Source organism: Dasypus novemcinctus, chromosome 13, assembly GCF_030445035.2.
Source record: "Dasypus novemcinctus isolate mDasNov1 chromosome 13, mDasNov1.1.hap2, whole genome shotgun sequence".
NCBI lineage: Eukaryota > Metazoa > Chordata > Mammalia > Cingulata > Dasypodidae > Dasypus > Dasypus novemcinctus.
In genome coordinates, this window is record NC_080685.1 from 101,930,119 (window position 1) to 101,953,848 (window position 23,730).

Below are 23,730 nucleotides of genomic sequence, written 5' to 3' on the forward strand. Positions count from 1 at the left end.
GAGCAGTTGTGGCATGATATTTAGTTGTTGCTTTGAAAACATTTTAATATAATAGGATCTAAAATTTTTCCATTTCTTCGGATTTTTTTCAGTTAGTATTGGAATTAAATTAAAGCATTAAATCAACCAGCTCAGTGCAAAGCAAATTATGTCAGGTTCAACACTGAGGGCTTCGTTATGGAATATCTATTGACTCAAGCTTATTAACTTGTAAATCCTCTAGTTTTAGATTATTATCTATTGATTATCTGCTTTTATTTGTGTTTTAAATGAACACACAAAAAGAAATGAACAAGGTTTAGTCATTATACCTTAAGAGAAAATTTACTTAAGCTAAGCATACTTAATTAAAAATAAAAACAACTTTAATTTGTTTTGAGAGCTAGAAGTTGCGGCTCTTATTTCCATTTAGGCAAGGCAAAATAGTTTTTTAATTTTTCACAATCATTTTTATTAGACAGACAGCTGGACAAAACAGGAAAAGAAAAGAGTTTCTCCCAGAGGACAGAAAGTATGCTATGAGTTTGGCATTTTGAAATGCACTATGAATTATTCTGTAGTCCATTATTTTGTTTGACTTGTCTTAGCAAAGAGGCAAAAATGATGTCTTTTTGTCATGTGCAGGAGGACAACTTCTCTGAGAAACCCTGTGACTACTGTACGGGGCATGAGGGGACCTCTGAGAGGCCATGTGCTTTAGTCAAAGCAGTAGAATCAGAATCAAAACACCCGAGTGCAGGTGCTGGCTCCACTCAGACCAGTGGGGCCTTCAGCAAATTGCCCAAGTTTCCTGAGGGTCATCTCCTAATAGTCAAAACCTTTCTCATGGGGCTTCCATGAGGCTGAAACAGTATGACCTGTGTGAAAGTGTCCAGCACGGTCAGCACTCGAGGACAGTGCTTGGAATCTGGTCCTTGTTAAGGAATCAGAGCGTGGGGTGAGAAAAGGGGTAGTGGATTCCAGAGGGTAATTGTTTAAATTCAATTTGAGGCTGTGTTTAAAGCTCAGAGCAATGAAAATTGCTGGGATCGGCTTGTGGGAAGAGAGTCACATCGACAGTCAAATATTTACTTAGCGTTGACTCTTTTTCTAGCACAATGCTAGGCACTAAAGGGAGTGTAAAAGAATAGAAAGCACTCAGATCCTGGATTTTAGGTACTGCGATCCATTAGGAATGTAAGGTTAACGTTCATTAAACCACTACAGAAACACATGTAACTAGCATTAGAGGCTTAAAAATAAAATACCTTCACAAAGGGCGAGAAGAAAAGCTGTAGGAAACATGGCAGACACTTGTGAAAGAAAAGTAGCATTATATAAGGCAATGCAAGAGTTAAGCAATCCAAAACAAATTCAAAACTCATAGACTCTTAGAGACAGAAGGGATCTTCACATCTGATGCAGAAATCCCAGAAGAAGCAAGTAGAAGGGTGGCAAGTGGTGGCACACTTTCATACACAATACGGGCTAAAGACAAATTTGCAAAAGTTTTATTTACTATATCTGAGACTCTGGAATCTGCTGATTTAGAATAGAAATGGTCCCACTGAGTTCAAAGGAGAAAATTGAATTGTTACCTTGCCACCATTTAGATGACCTTATGCCATCAGGCAAAGGGTGGGGATGGGAAAAGCTTGGACCGGGGAATGGTGGTGGTTGAGAAGCCATAGGCATGGATCTGGAATCCTTGCCCCTTCCTTCCTCCTGCCCTTACCCTTTTGCACATCTTGCCAGGTTAACGGAAGATCACTGCAACCCTTTAATGGCAAAACCCTAAGAACACAGAAACTTCAGGAATGAGTTCCGTTGCTGCTAGCAGTCAAATAACCCCTACATGTTAGGGAGATAGAGGGGGAAAGTCATACATTTCACTCCTGGCCTGCAGAAACCAGTACTCTAGACTATAACTATTTTCTTGTGGTGTCATGCATATAAATATTCCATTCTCTTCTTTCAGTCCACTATTGTGTATATGGTGTGTGGGAATGCTTACATTTACTATTTTATCTTTGGGTACAGATGATTAAAATGGAATTAGAACTAGGGAAAGATCGAGGACATTATCATGAGTTCCTGGGCTTACAGCTGGAAAGAGTAATTGGAAAAGACTGTTTTGCAATGAATGATTCCTATTTGCTTAACATGGAATATGAGGAATTTCTGAAGAAGAGAGGTGAAGACATGTGCAAGGATGTTGGATGGCCAGGGGATGGATGATAATGGATGTTTTTTTCGTTTGCTTGGTCAATGGTCATTCTCCTGTTAGTTGCAGGTCTGTGGCAGTACTTTTATAGCATCAACGAGGATCCTGAGTACACATTTTAACTGCTTTGTGATTAATTGAGTTACAAATTATTAAACAAAACCTTTATTAAACACCTGCTAGTAAATACCAGATATTTAGAAATACAAACATTGTGACTCCCACTGTCACTTTTCTATCTACTGCTACCAGCAGAAGAGTTCATGTCTCCATATCACCTGTTTTACTATATAGCTCTCCCAATAATCCCCACCTGTCTATAAACAACTCTGGAAGAATTGATGGTACTCAGGGACCCTGGCTTTGCCACAAGATAATGCAACACAAGCAACATGTATTGTTGTCTGAACAAAGCAGCAGTGGGGAAAGCTTGAAGACTTACAGCTCCTGCCATTAACCTCAGGCCAGCTTTGGGGTTGTATATTGATTTCTATTATAATATGTCTCCATTTGTATTCTTATGGAACCATTTACTGTGAAGGCCCCAATATACTTTTCTTTGAGAAGTTTTATATTTTCACGCTCTTCTGGACCAGGAAGTCACTGTAGAATGCAAGTTATCTCCTACATATAGAGTCGACCATTTAAAAATCAACGTGCAACCTTCCTTCCCATACCACTCCAAGTCCAATGCCTAAGGCAAAGATCTTGTTAGGGAAAATAATCGAATGCACCTCTTGTTGCTTGTGAGGATGAACCCAGTATTCTTATGTCTCGGCATCTTGGTGATATAGACCGAGGGTGAATTAAATATAGGCCTATAATCTAGACAGTGCTTATAGGTTATTACCTAACTTGAATTATAATAGATTTTTTTTTACAGTGTTTCAGGAAGAATAGAGATTTAGAATTTACAATTTAGCTGATTTCATATCCTTTGGATAGTTATTTTTCCAATGGTAAGATTTATTGTATCTCTGATGATTGAAATATCACATTGGAATACTGACAATACAGTAATATACTGTGTGTGTACGTGTGTGGGGATAAGAGTACAGTTGTATTTATGTTGACCTAAGCCAGACACCAGGGACTAAAATAAGTTAGTTTATGCTGACATCCAAGGAGGGCTTCATTATCTGGTAGCATGGAAGACCAGTAGACCCAAAAACCTTATTTACAAGCTGGGAAAATGTCTGTACTACACAAAATGTAGATTGAACTCTACATTCTTCCCTGAAGGAAACCTTTATATGTCCCTGGAAGAGGTGACAAAGGGATGTCAGTGGCTAAATGGGACCCTTCGGAATTCTGGGCTGAAGATCGCTGAATACACTAAAGGGTCCTGGGGATTAACTGGAAGACCCAGACTCCTGAGCCCCAGGGTATGACTACACACCCCCAGTTCCCACACCAAGCTTCTTCTCCCAGGTAACTGCACGGTCTGCTCCTTTCCTTCCACAGATCTCAGCTCCAATGTTCCTTTCTTATGAGGTGTTACCTGGCCCCCTACATTAAATGACAGCCTCCCCCCGCCCCCACTGGCCATCATGGCACCTCTTATCCTTCAAACAGGCTTTATTTTTCTTTATAGCCCTTATCTTAAATATATGGTTTATTTCACTTATCTTGTTTATGGTTTTCCCCACTAGAATAAAAACTTCAAGAGAGGACTTTCATCTGGTTTATTCACTCTTGTTTTCTCAGCTGGAATATATTAAGTGCTCAATAAATGTTGATTGGATGAGCAAATGAATGAATGAATGAATGAATGAAGTTCTGAGTGGGACTCTGGAAAGGCTCTTGGTAGCTCCTACTTACCTCCTTTTAACTCTTTCTCTGGTAGACCTCATATAGTAGGCCTCAGCCAGTATTTGTGGAAAGAAAGAATAAATGAATTGCAAAAGGCTAGGAATTATATATCTGTTAAGTAAATGGATTAATTAATCAATATGGATGAACGATATATGAATATCAATATGAATGAATGATATATGGTGATCTGGTCTCTAGTTCTAAGCCTGTAAGGCTCAATTAATAAGCAGTGGAAGTTAAGCACTAAAATTGCAAATGTGTGGTACAAACATTTGTACCACCACTCCAATTATGTGGCCTTAAACAAAATATAATTCAGCCTATTATTGCCATTTTTATTAACAGGGGCCATTTTTTTTCTAGCCATGTAAGTTGATATTGTAAAAAGATAATTCATCTACACTGTGTTATATTAAGCAAGTAAATAAATCATTTACTCTTGATATATCCTCAGGTATCCTAAATTAAAAAGCTAAGAAGGAAGCATCATGAATTTACACTGTGCTTCCACATGGCCTTCCATATTATGATGTTATTTTTCGTTATTTTATATCAGCACTTTGAAGCAGGGTGTGCAAAATGATCTATCAGAACGCAGAAAGAAAATATTGGCATTTATATGTACACTTTTTCTCTAAAAATAAGAAAGAAATGAAAACTATTATGGTTTAATATACAAATGATTCTAACATCTCTGGTTGGTCCATATGTCAGATCGCCACATGTCATATAAAACATAAGAAGTACTTTGAGGGGAGAAGAGGAATTTTACAATCAGAGGGGCTGGCAGTGTTGATTTCATTGATTTATATGCTTCAGCATATAGTGATACATTGCAGTTGATGGTTCCATGTTAAGTGGGTTTATGGATTATATTATTTGGTATGTACTATCTTTTGTAACATGGGTGATATTCAAGATTCCCCAAATATACCAATAATATAGCAAAAATGAAGAACAAGCAAATGGCCTGTTTGGTACTTCTTACATATGACATAAGCTCCTTATTAGTTTAGCATGAGGGATAAACAATGATGGTCCAATTGTCTTTGACCAGAAATTGAAAAAATATTTAAAATTATTATGGCTACTTGTAAAATGGACTGATATCTAGTATTATTAATGATGAGTCTATCTGTAAGTGTACACTGTGCCTTGAGGTACTAACTAATGACAGTATTAACTTATGATTAATGAAATATTTTACTGATGATTTAACCTATATATATTTTAAAAGTTTCTATTTTTATACTGCAACTAATATTAGTTCATTAATGCATCTCATATAATTCATGAATAAGTACACATTTTATGGGGATGTGTGCTCCAAAACTTATTATTTGTAGGAGTGCACAGTCTAAAAAGTTTAGAGACATGGACAACGTTAATATTTGTATTCTTCTTTCAGCGAAGCTAATATTTAGAAGGAAAACAGAACAAAATCTTTTTCTTCTCTGAAAAATAAAATGGAATCCAATCAGTAATTCATCATGAATAAAGTTCTAAAATAAAAATAGGCAACACAGGTTGTTGCCTAGGAATGGACAAAGTCTAGTAACAGTTTTTGTAAGCTAAGTACTTGAAGATAATTTTAAAAAAATCTCATCTTCTTGACTAATTTCCTAGTGGGAAGTGCTGACTATTATTCATAAAAATGATGCCAATGGTCTTTGCCCAGATGGCACTTATAAGAATATAGTTAGGACAAAAGCCCTATAAAATGTGCAAGTCACAAAATCACACTAAACCTCTCGTATGCACTCAAACTATTGTAACCAGTTATACTGTTACCCTTATTAGTTCTTTTGACTATTTTCCAGGTTGAATAATTTGATTTAAATTCTCTGTGAAGCATGAAGATGAGAGTGAAGAAGATTATAGCTGTGATAATTGATATATTGCTTCCGAATAACTGACAATACAATAGTATACTGTGTGTATATGCGTGGGGGGTGGGAGTAAGTCTCATTTTGCCCAGTTGGTTTTATGTTGACCTAAGGCAGACGCCAGGTGCTAAATCTGCAAATATAAGTGCAGACCAATGCAAATATAAGTGGTTTTGCCAGGTATAAAGTATTTTCACAGCCTCTCACTCCCATGTTACTTACAAGATGGCAAGTAATCAGCCTCACTGCAAAGGGTCTTGTGCTGGGAGGGAGGCAGGGAGCTGTGGGGACACAGGGAACTTCCCAGCCTGGGAAGTGATGTTCAGTTATCATGGTGACTGTCATCTTAACAATTGTGCAAGTGCATCATTCACTGTGGGTGACTAGAAACAGATGAAGAGGAGCTGAAAAATGGAGGAATTTTCCTTGTCTCATGTCTCTGTGATAACTAGGCAGACTCCAGAGCATGACAGATGAGGGCTGCCCAATTCAAACCAGAGCACGTAGTCACCATCTGGGCATTTTAAAAGTAGGACACATGAAATGCTCAGATGTATCCCCCAACAGGGTGCAATAACACAGCAGTAAAAAGAAAACTACAGTGAACTATGGCCACTTCTACACTTGCAATCTTTCTAGTACAAGAAGGGGCCAGGATTTTCCAAAAACTTTTGCTCAGGTGCATCCTAACTGCTTCCACATTTGATGTATGGACAGTTTCGAGGATCTTAGCAGACCTATGTGGTATGTAGACATATTCACCAGAGGGCACTCTCCTCGTGGAAAGAATGGGGTCAGAACATTCTGGATGAGCGCTCAACTTGAGGGCCCATAAATGAAAAGACTTATTAGGCCGCAAACACTAACACAGCCATTTCTTTTAAGAAACCTTCACTGCTGAAACAAATATTGACTTTTAAAATGATATATCTAGCTTTCAAGGGTGTACCCAATTGCACCATTTCTTTAAGGTGCTGCCAGATGTAGAATCTTAATTACCTGAATGAGGATTACTAAGTGTATTAGTCAGCCAAAGGGGTGGTGATGCAAAATATCAGAAGTCTGTTGGCCTTTACAAAGGGTATTTGGAGTAGGAGCTAACAGATAACAGGCTATAAAGCATAAATTACTTCCCTCACCAAAGTCTATTTTCACATTTATGAGCAAGATGGCTGCTGACATCTACAAGGGCTTAGGCTTCCTGGGTTCCTCTCTTCCTGGGGGTTTGCTTCTCTCCAGGCTCAGGATTCCTTTCTTCCCAGGGCTTGCTTCTCTTTCCTCTGTTTGCTTATTTCCCAGGACTCCAGCTTGAGACTTCAGCATCCAACTGCAACGTCAAAAACTCCAGCATCAAAAAGCCTCCAACTCTGTCCCTTGCCATGCCTTTTATGTGTGAGTCCCCACCCACCAAGGGGTAGGACTCAATGCCTTACTGACGTGGCCCAATCAAAGCCCTAGTCATAATTTAATCATGCCCAGGTACAGACCAGTTTACAAACATAGTCCAATATCTGTTTTTGGAATTCATAACTATATCAAACTCCTACACTGAGTTATCCAAAAGTTAGGAAACAAATAGCATTAATACTATCTTTTTGGATCATTGAAAGTAAGAGTCCAGAATTTATTATTTCTGGAAACCTCTATCAGCATCTACAGATCTTCAAGTCATGAAATCTAGTAACAAAATCATGGCTGCATGTGTTTAAACATCCTCAGACTCTCATTTTCTTCCAGCTTCTCCTGATGTACACATTGCATTGAAGGGCAGGATGAGATTGAGAGGGAGGGCATTATTTATAGGAGCAAATGTCAGATATATTGAAGCACATAGTCTTTGAATGACCACAAAAATGAAAATGCATGAATTAATATGTATAATTCATATATTTTAATGGAACTTTAATTATATTAGATAGATGGTTCCATAATTTCTTCTTAAGTTCTTTCATATTTGCAAAAGCAGAGAGTATTCACAAGATCAAGTAAATTCATAAGCTTCTCATTTGCTGGGTTGTGACTTGGAGCTGAATTGCGAGGCTACCAAATGACAAAAAAAAGAAGGGAAATCCACTCCTTGCTGTAAGAATGAGGCATCAAAACACCTTAATGATACTAATAACTGCTGGAAGTAATGTCTTTTTTCTGCCTTAGGGAAGAAAGAAACACAAATATATTAGGAAGAAAATTTATTTGACGGGCATCTTTCCATTTAAATTTCTTTGTTTCCAGTGTCAATTCCTGATATGTTTAAGAGGAAAATTCCTCCAGATTTTTTCTGGAATTCCCCAAAGATTTTCTTTGGTCTCTGCTCATGCATCATTTTTTTTTTTTATTCTAGTCCTTGCTAAGAATTCTTATTAGCCAATCTAACCATTCAATTTATCCTGCCTATTTTGTAATGAATAAATAGCACATACGGTTAATTGGCCACCTGGGGTTCAAAGAGGGGAAATATGGAGTTGATGTCTGAACACTTCAGTGTGCTGACAACATATTGACCACACTCTATTTCACAAGATTTAAAATCAAGCTTCCTTGCCCTATCTGTCTCCCCCTCCCTCACTCCACTCTTGACCGTCTGTGAGACTAATATAATTTTTTTAAAGTGATTTATTTCTAACAGATGTGATCATCCAGCCACAGGGACTTGGATGCCCAATGCCCCTAACAACTTTCATTTCTGGATATAATTTCACTAATAAATAATTATCTCCCTGTTTAGGAAGCGGTGCCACTGCTTGAGGTACTATGGCCAGGTACTCCTGGACAGAAAGGACAAATAAATTGACTTTCCGGAGGCCCTTACTATGCTCAACCTAAACGTGCTAATTATTTTATTTCTAAATTGTGGTATGCCACTAAGGAAGAAAATTAGTCATGATTTAATTTATACTATTAGGAACATACTTAGTTACTTGCAAACAGAAATTACACAGGTACGATTACTTAAGAGGGGCAAAGATATCAACCTTGATTCTTGTATAAAGCAAGATCTATGGGACATTATTAAAGAAAGCTTCAATGCCCCCCTCTCCACGCCCCAACTTCTTTAAGCAGCTCTTTTAGCATCCTGAGGGTAGGTATTGGATTTGTGTCCTCATCACCCTTGCTGTGTCCCGCACGCTGTTTTGAATACAGGAAATCGCTCCAGGCAGTGTCACCAAGTCAAGAACGACATCACAGATCTGCCTGATGAGGTTCAGACATGATTCAACGTTTAAAATCCCAAGTCGAAGCATCCTCTAGTTTTCCCCATCTAGAGCCTGCCTTAGCTTTTCTTTCTCCACTACTGCACCCAGGACTTGGGCCAGCTGCCCCAAGACCATTCTACTATTAACATATTTTGTTGAGTAGTAAATGCTTTTGGAAAAGGGTTTTTTGGGAATGAAGGGAGAAGACGAACAGCAGGAAACCTTTTGTATTTTATTTTTAAAACTGTGAACTAGTATTTCCAGCCAGGGCCCTGTCAATACAGTTAGCACCATGGCATCTCCATGCACTGATTTTTCTCTCCGTAACCTCATTTGGGATTGTAAAAATGACGGTCAATCGAGTGCTGACTGTGTTCCTGCTACTGTATGAGTGCTGCCCCTGAGGGAGATGGTATCCTTAGCCATAACCTCCCTCAGGCACCCAAGGGGAAAGCTTCAGAACCAGTCTAGAAGCCAGGTCTCCTGGTGGCCGGTCCCCCACCTCACGTGACAACTTTGCCAGGCTTTGGATGGGAATATTGTGAATTAAGTTCATTTAATATCAGGTCTAGGAAATGGGGACAGATTGGAAAAATATCCCCCTGCTTATCTCCTGAAGCAAAGACTTGCCTTCAGATGTTTTGCAAACCAAACCAGATTTCTGTTTCTTTGCCTGAGTCAGGGTATGTCTTCTGCACTCTCTCATCTATTTGAATCCTAGCCATTGTTCAAGGCACACTCCCCAAAGCCATCTCTGAACTTTTCAGTCGAAAGGATCTTTTAATTATTTGAATCTTTTATAAATTATTTCCTATATTTGCATTAGGCAATTAATCACACCCAACTATGTGACATCTCATTTTTTGTAGCTTTTTTTGATATTTAGCTTTTCATAAATAACATCTTGCTTCCTCTAGGCTGGTAACTCAAGATGCAGCACTGGGTAGTAGAAAGAGCCAACTTCAGGATCAGAGTGACCTGCAGTGGAGTCACAGCTCTGGAACTAGCTCTATGACCTTGAGCTTGTTTCTTAACCTCTCTGAGTTTCCTTTCCCTCATTAATGATAAGTAGATAATAAAACTCCATCAAATGGTTATGAAGATAAAATGATAGGGCCTGTGTAAAGTATGCACAGCAAGTTTTTATGTAAAGGGTTCTCAACAAGTAATCACATACAGATTGAAAATGGAACGTATGAATGATTCCACCTCAATTTGATTCAGCTTTGAACATATAGATCTCCATAGGCTAAATATAAAGCATTACCAAACAACCGAGAAAAAATTCTAAAGTATGATTATAATTTGGGCAGAAATCAGAAATAAAATGCAAGCCAACTCTTGTTCCTTAATTCACTAATTCATTTATTCATTCCACAAATGACTGTCTAACGGGACATTACTTTAGATCCTGTGACTAACCGAACAGAGTAAACAAAAATCTCTGCTCTCCAAGGGATTATGTTCTAGCGGGAGAGACAGACAATAAACAAGATAAGCAAAATATATGCTACTAGATGATATTAAGTATTAAGCAGAAAAATAAAGCAAGGAGGAGGGATAGAAAATGTGTATAAATTCCAGGATGGTGGTAAAATTATAGCTAGATAGGCTAGGCAAAGACTCACTGAGAGTTTCTTTGTGGCCAGTACCGAAAGGAAGTAAGGCTGTGAGCAATGAAGACACCTGCAGCAAGAGCTTTCTAGGCACATAATGCTCCAGCCAACACATGGCTTCTCCTGCCTTTCATCCAATCGGGAAATAACTAACTGGTCCTTGCTAATAATGCATTTATGCAAAATAGGAGAAATCTCCCTCCCCCCTCCCCATTTTCTTTCTCTTTGTTCTTTTCGTTTTAAGGGCACCTTACATTCTAGGCTTCCACCGTTTGGGGAGTTGGAGGCAAAAAAAGGACTTAAAGGAAAAATAAATGTTCAGAATAGTTTTCCTTCAAATTGTTTATATGTCTAATAATGAGAAACTTTTCTCCCAGCTTTCACCTTAATTGTGTTTCTGACAGCTTAGAGGGTCCAAGGTTCTAGGGATTGTACGATTTTAGGGGGTAAAGCATCAGTATTCTTGTGAACCACATGGAACTTAATGAAACTTTTTAAAAGTGCCAGGGTGTTTTGGTATAATGTCATGAAAACATTTGCCTTATTCAAATATGAATTAATGGTCTTTACAGTAACGCTAAAGTTTTTGGATTATTTTGAATAAGCATCCACTTAATATTGTGTCCAGAATAGCAGGATTGACTCTCACTGCCACTTGTCATGGTTAATGAGTATAGTGGAGTCGTATCCCTTCTCTCCAACAATAGAAATATTTGAAAAGGTCAACTTCTATCATTTAGTTTAGAATCGGTTCTTGCTCCCCTCACCTGGTTCTGTTTTGCCTTTTCCATATACATGGAGAGGACTGTCGTACAAGATGCCAACATATGCCCACTAGAGTTTACAAGGCTTGATTTCGCAAACACTGATGCCAGGGCACTCAAGAGAATTAGAATAAAGCACTGGACAGGGTTTTTCTCCCTGGAAAATGTCCAGTGGGGACAGTGCTCTTGACATTACAGAGATAAAGAGAGTTTTCAAGACACTTTCTCTTTCCCAACGAGTTCTTTTGTATGCTGGGTTGCCTGCCATTATGTTTATGTAATTCTGACAGTGTTCTTAATGACACACTAACAGATTGTAAAACACGCTGCTGGCATTTACTTGTTTTTTATATTTTTAAAACAATGTCCTTCATGTAACAGTAGTTAAGCGCGGCAGAAGGACATCATTAGAGCCATGGTTAAACTGTAATTTACACCATTAGGAAGGCAGGAGCAATTTTTATTGCCTGGCAATTTTCTTGCTGAAATATTTGGACCATATGGCTCAATTTGTGTAATAACCTTAATTTCTGCACCCTTCAGGTCTGCCTCCATCTCCTACAGAATGGTAAAATGCGGTTTAGCAGAAAAGGCAACTGTCTATACTTAGAGAGTTGAGATTAATAACATGTCACGTCCTGTTTTTTGGTGAAGGAATTCGAACAGCAGCCAGATGGTATCTCTACAAATAACTGTCAGGGGTCTTGATCTAATCAATACAATGTATTAATACATCTCCCTTTGCTGCTTCTCCAGGGGCCGGTGCACAACATCTGGAAAGAGTGGGTGGGTGGGGGGCGCCAAGTAGAAAGCAGATTCTTTTCAGAATCAAACTGAGCCCAATTAATTTTTCATGTATCCTTGATAACTGTTTCATAATGAGCTATGCGTCTTGACGGATTTGGGGTTGGCAGAGCAGGCTGCCCCTGCTTTCTATCCCCATTCAGTCCACTTATAGAAACCAACCCATTAATCAAGCTATCTGGCATAAAACCTGAATCTCAACTCAGCAAGAGATCAATAACCATCCTAAAAAAACACAGAACCAGCCACTAATGGGCACAGGTATCCAGCCATGACATTAGTAATTGCCTTAGCAAAAATAAAATTCTGTATCATAATCACCCAATAGGAACTTATATCATAAAATTCATTACTTGTGTCTTGTCAAAAAGTAACATTTACATCTGTTAAAAAATACTGTAATTTTACTAGCTAGACATGCCCATTATCTTTCAGAGTTAGAGAACACACCTTTAGGATGGATTAAAACTCTTTGATTTTGTAATGTGAATATTTAATAATCCAAGTATCATATAAAAATGTTTAAAAATGAGTTATTATACTTATTTTAAATTCAGAGTACCTGAGGGGCTCCTTAATACAATCTTTAGCCCAGCCATATATGACACAGGATGAGCCTGCTGTGGTAAGAACTCTGATGTGATGTCAGATTGGCCCGATTTCTTCCCTCTTTGGCTGGCTTAATGGAAAGATTTACAATTCAATTCATAAATTCTTATCACTTTCCCAATGGTTTCGTCTCAAACCCTTACTCTTTCCTCATATTCAGGCCAGTCATTCTACTTTTCAGTTAGCAAGTCTCTTTGGGCTTCTCAGGGATTTCTGTCCTTTGGTTTCTTCTGAAAGAGGGACCCAGTGACTTTGTATATGGACAGGAATTCCAGAGCAGAGATTGGGAGACAAAGGAAACCCATTAACCATTTGCTAAAACATTCTTTCTTGACTCTCTGACAACAGGTAGAAACCCGTTTTGCCCTTTGGAAATCTGAGAGTTTGATTAGAGAAAAACTCTAGGAAAGTACTACTGTAGAGATGGTCATTGATTGGCTGATCATCTGATCAACCCCTGCCAAGATGATAGAAAGGTCTAAGGAATCACCCAGGAACTTTAAGGCGATGTCACATTTGTCTCTTCTGACAGCATGACTAGGAATCATGATGACTGTGTTTGTTCAGTCAGTGGCTGGTGGTCCCCTAGGATGAATACAGGGCTTAGAATCAGGGGTGTGAGTTAGGGTCCTCAGAGTTTCTTTTAAGAATTTATAAATATGATAATGCCCATGCATGATCAAATAGTTACTTTTTCATTATATTGTCATTGGTCTCTTTCCTTATTCTGCTCCCAATACACCCTAAGTCCCAGAGAGGAGACTATTTCTTCTTTCCTTAGTAGTTGCTGTTGTTTCTGAGAACAGCAGATTCTCAAAAAAGAATGATGGAAAACAACTGATGAATAGAAAAGCCCCACAATATTTCTTGGATGCAATTGCCCTAACTAGATTTCATGTGTCTTGGTCCTCCATTGCAAATACTTCAAAATTTTCACATGTTTTTAGAGACGCAATAGCTCAAATTTTCAGCTTTCATTTTGTTTGGTAATGTCCAGCATGGATAAATGGAAAACACCCTGACAATGGAGTGTTTGTAATGACGCTGTACTACATCAGGAAAGAAACTTTTTCATAAAATATGAAATTTGGGATCCATAATACATGGCATCTAGAATTTTAAATTTGTGTGAGGTCATTATTAAAATATTTAAATTATATGAACTAAACCCTCTGTGACAAATGTCAGAAACTAGTTGCTATTCTGGGGTCTCCCAGTTCATAGATATGATCAGTGATGTGAGGTACAGCACTAACAAGATGTTTCACCTTAAAAGTTATATCTAGGTAAAAAGATTCATTTGAAAACCCATCACATATGTATTCACAGGTGGTGGGTGTGGGTCATTGCATTTGGATTAAAAAGCAAATGTCTCTACATGAGAGGTCACTAGCTTGTGTAAGGTAAAACCTTTTCACTGTTGAACATAATTAAAATATTCCAACAGTGGTTTCAGTAATTTAAAAATCACAGTATTGTTGTAATATTTTTCTAGGCTTCAGGAGCTCACGATTGTTTGGCCCAATCAAACCTGGGAACACTAGAGAAGTTATCACCCATCAAGGTAATTACTTTCAAGTTGAAATAATTACTCTATCAATGTTAATGGTCTTTCAACTTCAATAAAGCACTCACCTGCCGATAATCACAGCTAACCTCTTGCTCTAATGTAATTCCCTCTCTATTTAGTAGGTTATATTACAGCCGTTACAGTGGTCACTTGTCCTGAACAGCTGCTGAATTTCACTTTGATCGGCTGTGAACCATAAAAATATTGGTCATCTGTGTATGATTTCCCCCTAACCCAGAAGCCCTTGCAGAGCTAAGGATATGATCTCTTGGCTGTAATCGGGTATTTCTGGGGCAGCCATCTTGTCTCAGGTAGTGGCCACTTTCCACTTGTGACAAGAGCATAGTAGTTCAATTAACTTCTGCCCTCCACTGCCATTTACAGCTTGCTGTCTGTGCTAAATGGCACATATTCTGTATTTATGGCCTGGGCTTTTTATCATGTGGACTAGTTCATTTACTTTCATATATGTTTCTAACATGGCTCTGTGGGATTCTTGGGTGTCTAAAGAGGGATTTCCTTGTAACTCAGTTAAGGCCAGAAACTAGCACAGTGGGCCAAAGGTCAAATAGTCTATCCACCATCTGCCCCACATATAGGATAGTCTACTCTTTGGCACAGGTGAAGTAGGTGGAGGGACAATCTGTGTGTTTCGGGAAGCCTGTGTGTGTGTTACCAGAAGAACTCCTGCCCTGCTGATGTGGTCCCTGGCCTGCAGGAAAAGGTGGGGTCCTGGAATGCAAATGGCCTGGAGAGGGCTCTTAGAAAGGCTGGCATGAGATGCTGTGGCGGGGAGAACATGAGGCAGTGCTAAACCTCGGGGAGGAAAACAGCGTGTTTCTGCTCTAGGGCACTTAAAAAGGAAATAGAACCTCATCTGATACTGTTCTAGGGAAATGACGTGGAAATTGGCAGTGTGGTCTCAGGGAACATTTAAGTTTGCAAACTCAGACTTTTATTGCAAGGCAAGGAGTCCTTGAAATATATAAAACATAAGGTCTTTCATTCATGATGAAATTAGTACAGTTGCCTTATACAAACCAAAACTTTATCTACATTTGCTAATTTATTCCAGCCTCTGTTATTCCAATTAGTGGGATTTCTAAGGTTTCATAGTCTATTTATTTTGCCATTTACTGTTTCTCTATGGTTTTGTATACATATTAATTTACTTAGCCATTGCAAGAGACCTGTGAATTAAGTAACATTTTGTTCAGTATTGACAATTAAGAAAGGGGACTGACCCACTTGAAGTGTAGGGACCTAATCGTTTCAGTGGGCCAGAACAACATGTGTGCAGATCCTAATGTGGTCTTCAGTTAGAAGGAGTTAAGATAAATTTTGGAAATAGAATCAACAGGACTTAGTGAACTAAGGAAGAGGAAGGACTCAAGGATGACCTGGCTTGAACAACTAGAAAGATGATGGGGCTATTTAGTTGTGTGACAGACTACAAAATAAGATTATATCTTGGAATAATGAAAGAAACTGAGACAGATAAGGTGTAAATTGCTCTATTGGCACTGCTGAGACTTATCCCTGCAGGACTCTCAGAAAGGAAGCATACTCAGTGTTGTAATCTGATCCTCCTACAACCTTTGTAAGAGAAGATCCCAAATCATGAAAATTGAATTAAAGAAAGGAGTTCAGAGACACAAGAGCTTTGTTTGTCTCCTTACTACTGGATGAGAGGATAAGCGTTCTCTATACTCTCCTCCCAAGCCAGATGAGGGTATCCAAGAAAGCACCTGAAGAAATTAGAGGTGTCTTCAAGGAAGGTGCAGTGGACCTTGCACTCCTTGCAGGTGGCTTGCTGCTGAGCTGAAGTAACTCATAGGGCAAACTTCATGCTGCCATTAGGCTGGAGAGGGATATTCTGAGGCTGTGATGTGACCAGGAGTTTGGATTCATGGCCTAATACAGAAACTCATACCTGCTTCTTAGTGAATGAATTATGAAGTCAGGAGGTTGGCTGGGTCTCATGCAGCATGGTAGGTCAAACAGGGAGGACTGCATTGGGAAAGCCTTCCTTTTACTATTTGGTGGAACAAGTTTTCCCAGGTCTAGCAGATGCCAAAGAAGGAAGCAGAGCTTATTCAACATGATTGAATCCCACTCTTGGCTCCCTGCTCAGAAGAGAAGCCCCCAGGAGTAAAAGAGGTTATGGGGGTGGGCCTTCAAGGCAAGAATAGTCAGGGGATTAAGAAATTAGCCAGAGAGTGTATTGCCTGCCCTGGGAAACTGTGAAGCATAGAATATCCTGTGGGCAAACTCTATGTGGCCCATGGAGAAAATCCCACGAAGCACCTGCACCATAGAGGACAATGGTAGATGGATTAGAGCAATATTAATTAATAAGATTCAGTACTTTTTTCCCTAATCCTTTCTTCCCTGCCGTGTTCTTGATGGAATCAGCAAGAGGAGAAGAGGGAACTAAAGAATCTTGAAGAAAATAACCATGTCTTCTCTTCCCCATGGCAATCCCTAAACACAAGCCAGGCTTTGATTTAGACTGGACTTTTTTTTAAGACCTGAAAATGAGTTTGATTATCCAATTGGACTGGTTCTTATCACTGAAAGTGACTGGAAACCATGGTACCTGCCCTAGTTCTTGCTGACTTTTCAGAAGAGATTTGTTGAAGAAAAATACAGTTCTTTCAAAGAAGTAGCGAAATGGAGCTCAAAAGGACATATATGGCTTTCATCCACAATAACACCAAGCAAAAACCCCCCAATACATATTTGAAATTGGTAGGGTATTGTTTCATTATTGTTTTTTTAACAGGATAAAGATAATATAAGGCTAGTGAATGAAAAGTTCACGTCAAAATAAATATTAGTATAAAAATTGGGGAGTTATGCAAATAAGTATTCATTGATTTGTGTGACATTTACCTATCCATATTTTTGACTCTTTAATATAAAAGAAAGAAGGAAATAGTTAGATCATATTATGAGCTGTACAAACTGAGCTTACAGAGCTAATGCTGAGAGTTTCATAATTGTTTTTATTACCAAATTTTTCTTCATGTTAAAAAGATAGTCACCAAAGGAGCACTGTTAGATAGCCAGATCTCTCAGCGTATTTGTATTGCCTTATAAATGGGTCTGGAGAGAAAAGACTAAGAAACCTCAAAGTTTCAGAGCTACAACTAATTTAAGATCATATGTAAAGAGCAAGAATATCTTACATTATACTAAACCCAAATAAAAATGGGATTAAAAGTGAATTCATCAGTTTACTCACGAACCTTCCATAATATGGTGGATTAAGAACTATCTCTTTTTTTTTTTGGTCACATACCCACTTCATGGTAAAGAGATTTTGAAACAGCGACACAAGTAAATTTTGAATACCTCCTCCTTGACATTGGGAAAGGGAGTTTGGCAACTGGATTGTAGACACCAGAGTTTGTCATTCTGGATTTTATTCCCAGATTAGGAGCCAACTTTTAGTGACCCATGCAATTTGCTTACCCACTCAGCACCTTATGCTTGTTTCTCCACACAGAGTGAAGCACCATCTATCTTTCAGAGTACTGGGCAAAATGTATGATCTGGGCTTGATGTTTTCTAACCCTGTGGGGTAAGCAGGGATATACTTAGAGCACAGACTAACAGGTAAACCACCTTCTCCTTTAAATCCCAAGTTATTTCTGCCAGTGCTTTAGCAGGTGCCAGTGAGCAAAAGCAAACAAACCCTGAATGGTGGCAGCAGTATCGCCAGCCTCGCCAGGAGTGTTCCCTGTAAGTACCACCATGGAACTTTCGCATGCCAAGCAAGGCTAAATACAGTTTCTCTCTTGACACTGCACAATTCATCACAGAACAAATTGGGAAGGGAGTTTAAGGACTTCTACCTAAAGCTTGTTTTCAGTAGTGGAGGGTTTTGGTTTGAGGAGACCCTAAGAGTGTAGATACCTCTCTTTTTCCTTCAGAAGGACTAGCCTAGTCCCAAAGGGAGTTGAAACTTTTCATGAGGTGGGGAGAGAAGCTCAGGAGGCATTAAAATCCACACTCTTTCCATTTCTCCTCTCCTGCTGCCTCTGCTGCTGCTGCTCCTGCCAACACATATGCTCCCCACCCCCATGGAGGGCCCCCACTGCCAGTTCTTCATCCACTGCCACCACCAGCAGGATTCATGCCTCCATTGCACCTGTTTTATGTGGCTCTCCCAGCAATGTCCACCTGTTTGTAAACAACTCTGGGAAGACCTTGGGACAAGTTAGTGATGGTGCCATCACCATGGGCAAATTATTGGTGTGTCCTCTTGCAGAGATGGGATCCCAATAAACACGGGACTAATGAGGGACATTAGAGAGACCTCTTGCAAGCCTGCAAAGTATAATACAATCCTGCAATTGTGGGGTTGGACTCAGTGCCTCATTAATTGAGAATGTGGCTCCTTTGTTCTGGAAAATTTCAGCCGGAATGGTCAATTAAACAAAAACTTGAAAAATTGCCTAGGGCAGGCAGAGAAAGGGGAAGGAGCCAGTGAAAATGTTTAGCTGGTTCAGGAATTAGAGGAACAGTAAGTAAGGCCAGGAGAGGGATTTAAAAGGGAACCATCTAAACATGAGTGGCAGAACTAGGGAAGCTCAGAAACTTGAAATACCCAGCGATAATAACCTGTATCTGAGACTTGGTTACCCACAGTCTCTGCCCTGCCCAAGAGCTCAGTCCCTGGAAGACTCTAACAGTAGAGCTGAGTGTAGAATTCAGTGTCGACATATTGAATATAGCACTCAATGACTATTTGCCAAATTGGGTTGAAACTTCAAAAATTTGTTCTTGACCCTGGAGACTCATGCTCTTCAGAACAGGAAGAGATGGACTTAGTTTCCAGGAGAAAGGATTCGGCTAGGCTAAAAGGGACAAACTTCTCTGATGGTGAAGAGTATAGAGCATTGGAATAAAGTGTGATAGAGCCTCCTTCTCTAGCTATCTTTAAAAATAAAGGATTGAACACAGTCTCTCAGAAACGTAGGAATGGATGAAGCTGAAAGACAGTGGTGTATTTTCCTGGTGACCTCTTTCAAAGATGTAGGGAGTCATAGTGACCTGCTACCCTGGAAAGTTGGCCTTGTGACCAGAACATCTGAACACCAGCCGGGATTGCTGTGGTGCTTTGTGGATGATATTCTCCATGCTCAATGGGATCTTTCCTGGTGAACACAATGAAACCTTCTCTTAGGAGTCTGAAGGCCAAAGATCCAGAGTTTGGTGACTTGCTTTGGACACACACATGCATGTACACATTCAAAAATAGAATATAGAAATACTACTGTTTCTTGATTATCCTGGCTATTCTCTTTAGCACTGTATGTATTACTCTTTAGAAAAAGAGAAGAGTTTGGAACTCCAGGACTGTCAGAATGGAGAATGTGTAGAGGGAACCAGTGTGTACAGGTCCCTGTGCAGCTTAAAGTTTGAGGCAAAGGCCTTTCTCTTTGTCCGGAATTTTGTAGAGAAACTTAGCATCTAGCAGATTAAATAAAGGAGAAAGCTCATGAATTCACTGGATACTTATAAGTTGTTTTGTAACATGAAACCATCCTTGAAGGCATAACTTCTAGGGCTTCCCACAGGGAAAATCTCACAGAATTTTTTTTGGAAAATTAACTGATTAGGATCATGCCCTGAAAGTCATATTTTAAAGCAGCAGAAGTTTCATCATTGCAATACTGGTGCTTTCAGTAAATGCATATTTTCATTAAGGTGTTTCACTCAGAAAGCTATTGTCAAGGCTCTTTCAGTAGTTTCACAAAAAATTATGCTTTCAAGGTTGTAGTTTAGAACAGAAGTTCCAAGGATCTGTTGAGAAGTAACATTTCCCCCCATGGAATAGATATGAACTAAAAAGATCTTCTGCACTTAAGAGCACGGCTTTTAATGCTTCTAGTACAAGATCTAGATGTGATCTGCAAGACTCTGATATATAAAAATAATTAGCAAATGAAAAAAATATAAAATACAAATTCTGAAATAAAAATGATTCCCTTAACATTATCCCTTCATTCACATGTTGCTTATATTTTAGTCACTAGAGAAGAATTAAACATAGGGATGGCAGGAAAACATTTTAACTATTCATTTAAAAGATTCTTCTGGTATTTCATTAAAATACATTTTCCCACTATTAGATATTTTGGTAAATACTGTACTCTATAAGATAACCTTAGCATAAATTGGACTACCTAAATTTGAAGCATAGAAACATAGATTAGTCTTTTAAAATAATGCATTATATTGTCTTTTCATTTTGTACTTTTTGTGAGGGACTTTGTAATTTAATAAGATCTTGGCACATTTTGAAAACCATATGCATTCAAATCCTAAAACAACGAAATGTCCCATCTTCTCCATGAAGCCTCTTCAGTAAAAGGGCTGCATGCTGACCTCCCAGAGCATTTCTTACCTAACACATCTTCATGAATGATCTCTTGTTTTGCAGTTTACAGCTAAATCAGTGATGTAGTATGGACTCTTAATACCAATATGGTGGCCATAATACTGTAATTCACTAGTTCTTCTAATAGTTTTCCTACTTGCAGTTCTCACCTCTGCAATATTATAAAAGAGAAAGCTCTCTGAGGTAAGGACCATCCTGTTTCTGTATCTCATTTCAACATGTTTACAGGTATGAAGAAAGCCCCTGGGAGATAGTAGGTGAAATGAATTAAGTCACCACAGTGGGCCATGTGTGTGTGTGTGGGGGGGCAGCCAGAAAAATCACTGTTAAGTTATAGTACGTATGACTTTGCCCTTATTTATATGATATCATTAGGTCTTTGTGTAACGGGAAAATTGAATATTCTGTCTGATGTTATCCAAACCTCAACCCCATGAGGTATGGAGGGACACATTTAATTATTCACATTCAACAGATATGGAAATCAGGAAAAGACATGAGACTTTACTTGCTTGAGGAATGTAAACTAGTTGTAGCCCCCCAAATGATCCCCAGTCTCCCTGACACTCAGTTCAGGATCTTATCTGCACGACCATATTGCTTCTTTTCACTTGTGAACGATTTTCATATATTTAAACCCTAAGTGAAGAAAGATATCAAGACAAGGAAATGAATTTCAACACATTAACAAATCATATCAATAGCAGTTACTCTTTTCTAAATTCTTACCATCACCGTGAAAGCATGCACAGTAGAGATGGTAAATGTTGGATCACTTGGTCTCTCTTGGTAGATCACATGGTACTGGGAAATAATGCCATTGGGAGATTCTGGCCTCATCCAGTTCAGCAGAACTGAATGAGAGCTGGTGGCTTGAGCCCAAGGAGCTGGCAAGTCCTGAGGTGGGGCTTCCAGGGTCCGCGCCGATGCCCAGAGACTCTCCACTGAGCCCCTGGAGTTAAGGGCTCTGACCCGGTATTCATAGAGTGTGAAAGGCCTCAGAGTATCGGAAGCATCCGTAAATTCAAGGGCTCCTTCTGACCAGACAAATAAAAGAGACTTCTCTTTAATGCCAGCGGGACGTCTGAAAGGAAACCAAGAAGGCAACCAGTGACAGCTGCGCACTTCAAAGCAAAATTTCATATGCAGTAAGAAATTGCTTTTTAGAAGAAGCTCTTATCAACTCAACTCTTCAACTGTCCCTTACTGGTGTTCTGATGAAGGAAGGCCAGATGGCAGGGTCCACCAGATCCCAACTCAGTATATTTTAAAAGGCAGCATATATATATATGTGTGTATATATACACATGTTATTCATAAAGGAATACATATACTTCATAGAAAACATAGAAAATACTGAAGAAATAAAAAAATTTAAAAGTGAAGCAAAATCACCTTTAATCACATTTTGTTGTATTACCTTCCAGACCTTGATTCTTTAAAAAAAAAAAGGAAAATAATTCCTAGGCAATGCATAGAAACAAACGTTATTTAGAAATTTACAATAAAGAAGTATATAGATGGGCCCTATTAAATAATAATCATATATTTCTAAATCTTTGTCTATATCTTTTATGTGTGCATGTGCAGTTATATATGTTTTATTTTTTTGCACAACTGGAATCACACTTTATACAAGTATTAGGAACTGATATTATTAGAAGCTTACATATTGGGCAGATTGTAGTAAGTGGCTCAATTTGTTTAAGTCTCTCTGTATCCGTGCCTTTTGCTAATATGGTTACACCCTCACTGAGGGCTTAGTCATATGACTGTCTTTGACTAGTGCAGGGTTTCTTAACAAGGGGTCTGTGAGCTTGAATTAAAATAAAAAAAAATTCTTGTGGGGACATGGTGCAGGTGTAATATATTTATTAAATAATACACAGTATAGTATGGACTTTGTACGGGGTCTGTGGTTTTCACGTGACTGGCAAAGGGGTCCTTTTTTCTGAACTAATGGGACAGTAGAAAATCTGATAAATGCAGAGAGTTGAAAAGTTTTTGTGCATTGAAGCTGGACCTTTTGCTACTCCTAGAATCATGAGCTTGCCAAGTAAACAAGTTCAAGCTAGCCTTCCAGAAAATAAGGAACTAAGGAGAGAAGACCTAGGTCCACATTCACATTGATCAAGCAAAATGTCATTTTGCACTTGTTTCCAGGATGTTTAAAAGTGATTTAAATTTATTTTCCACATTTCCCTACACTTGCATTTTTCTTCTATTATAACTAAATCATAGTCCTTCAAAGTAAGGACCACTCTGTCTTGTATTCATCAACAAACCCTTATTGAGTACTTATTATATACCTAATCTTGTACCAGGATCAGGAGAACCAAGACAAAGCCACTCCTCACCCTAAAAAGCCCATAGCTGAGCAGAAAAGACAGCACCGCTATATGCAAATTAATGCAAATAGCATGATAAGTCCTATAATAGAATTTCGCATTAAAGACCTTGAAAAGGCAAATGTCACATTCCTTTAAGATGTTTTTTCCCAAACCTAGTAAAATACAGAATATCTCCAAAAGTCCTTTCAACTGCCTGAGAAAGGGACTGTTTAGCCCCATCTTTAGATTTTATTAATATTAAAACTAGGGCCCAGTTTTGGTACTGAATATATAGAGCATTAGATATGTAAATAAAAGAAATGGCTAGTTGTTTAGATGGCCCCAAACATCTGTAAATGTGATTTGTAACAGTTTTTTGCTCATCTAGATGTAGACCTAACCAAAAGGGCAAGTCCTTTAACAGTTGTGGTTGGTTTATTTCCTTATGCACAGCATCTGAGCCCAAAATTTTCAAAGTTTTGTTCAAAACTTTTTTTGAATGAATGGCTAAGAGGTGTATAACTTCA

The 23,730-nt window shown here is 38.7% G+C and overlaps 1 protein-coding gene across 1 annotated transcript in view; it reads right to left on the minus strand.

Moving 5' to 3' along the window:
* Positions 1–23,730, minus strand: part of USH2A (usherin) — an 838,570-nt gene that overhangs the window by 69,068 nt on the left and 745,772 nt on the right. Inside the window, exon 60 of the mRNA XM_058275221.2 lies at positions 21,603–21,957. Coding sequence (XP_058131204.1) covers positions 21,603–21,957 — 355 coding nt within the window. The remainder of the gene's footprint in view (positions 1–21,602; positions 21,958–23,730) is intronic.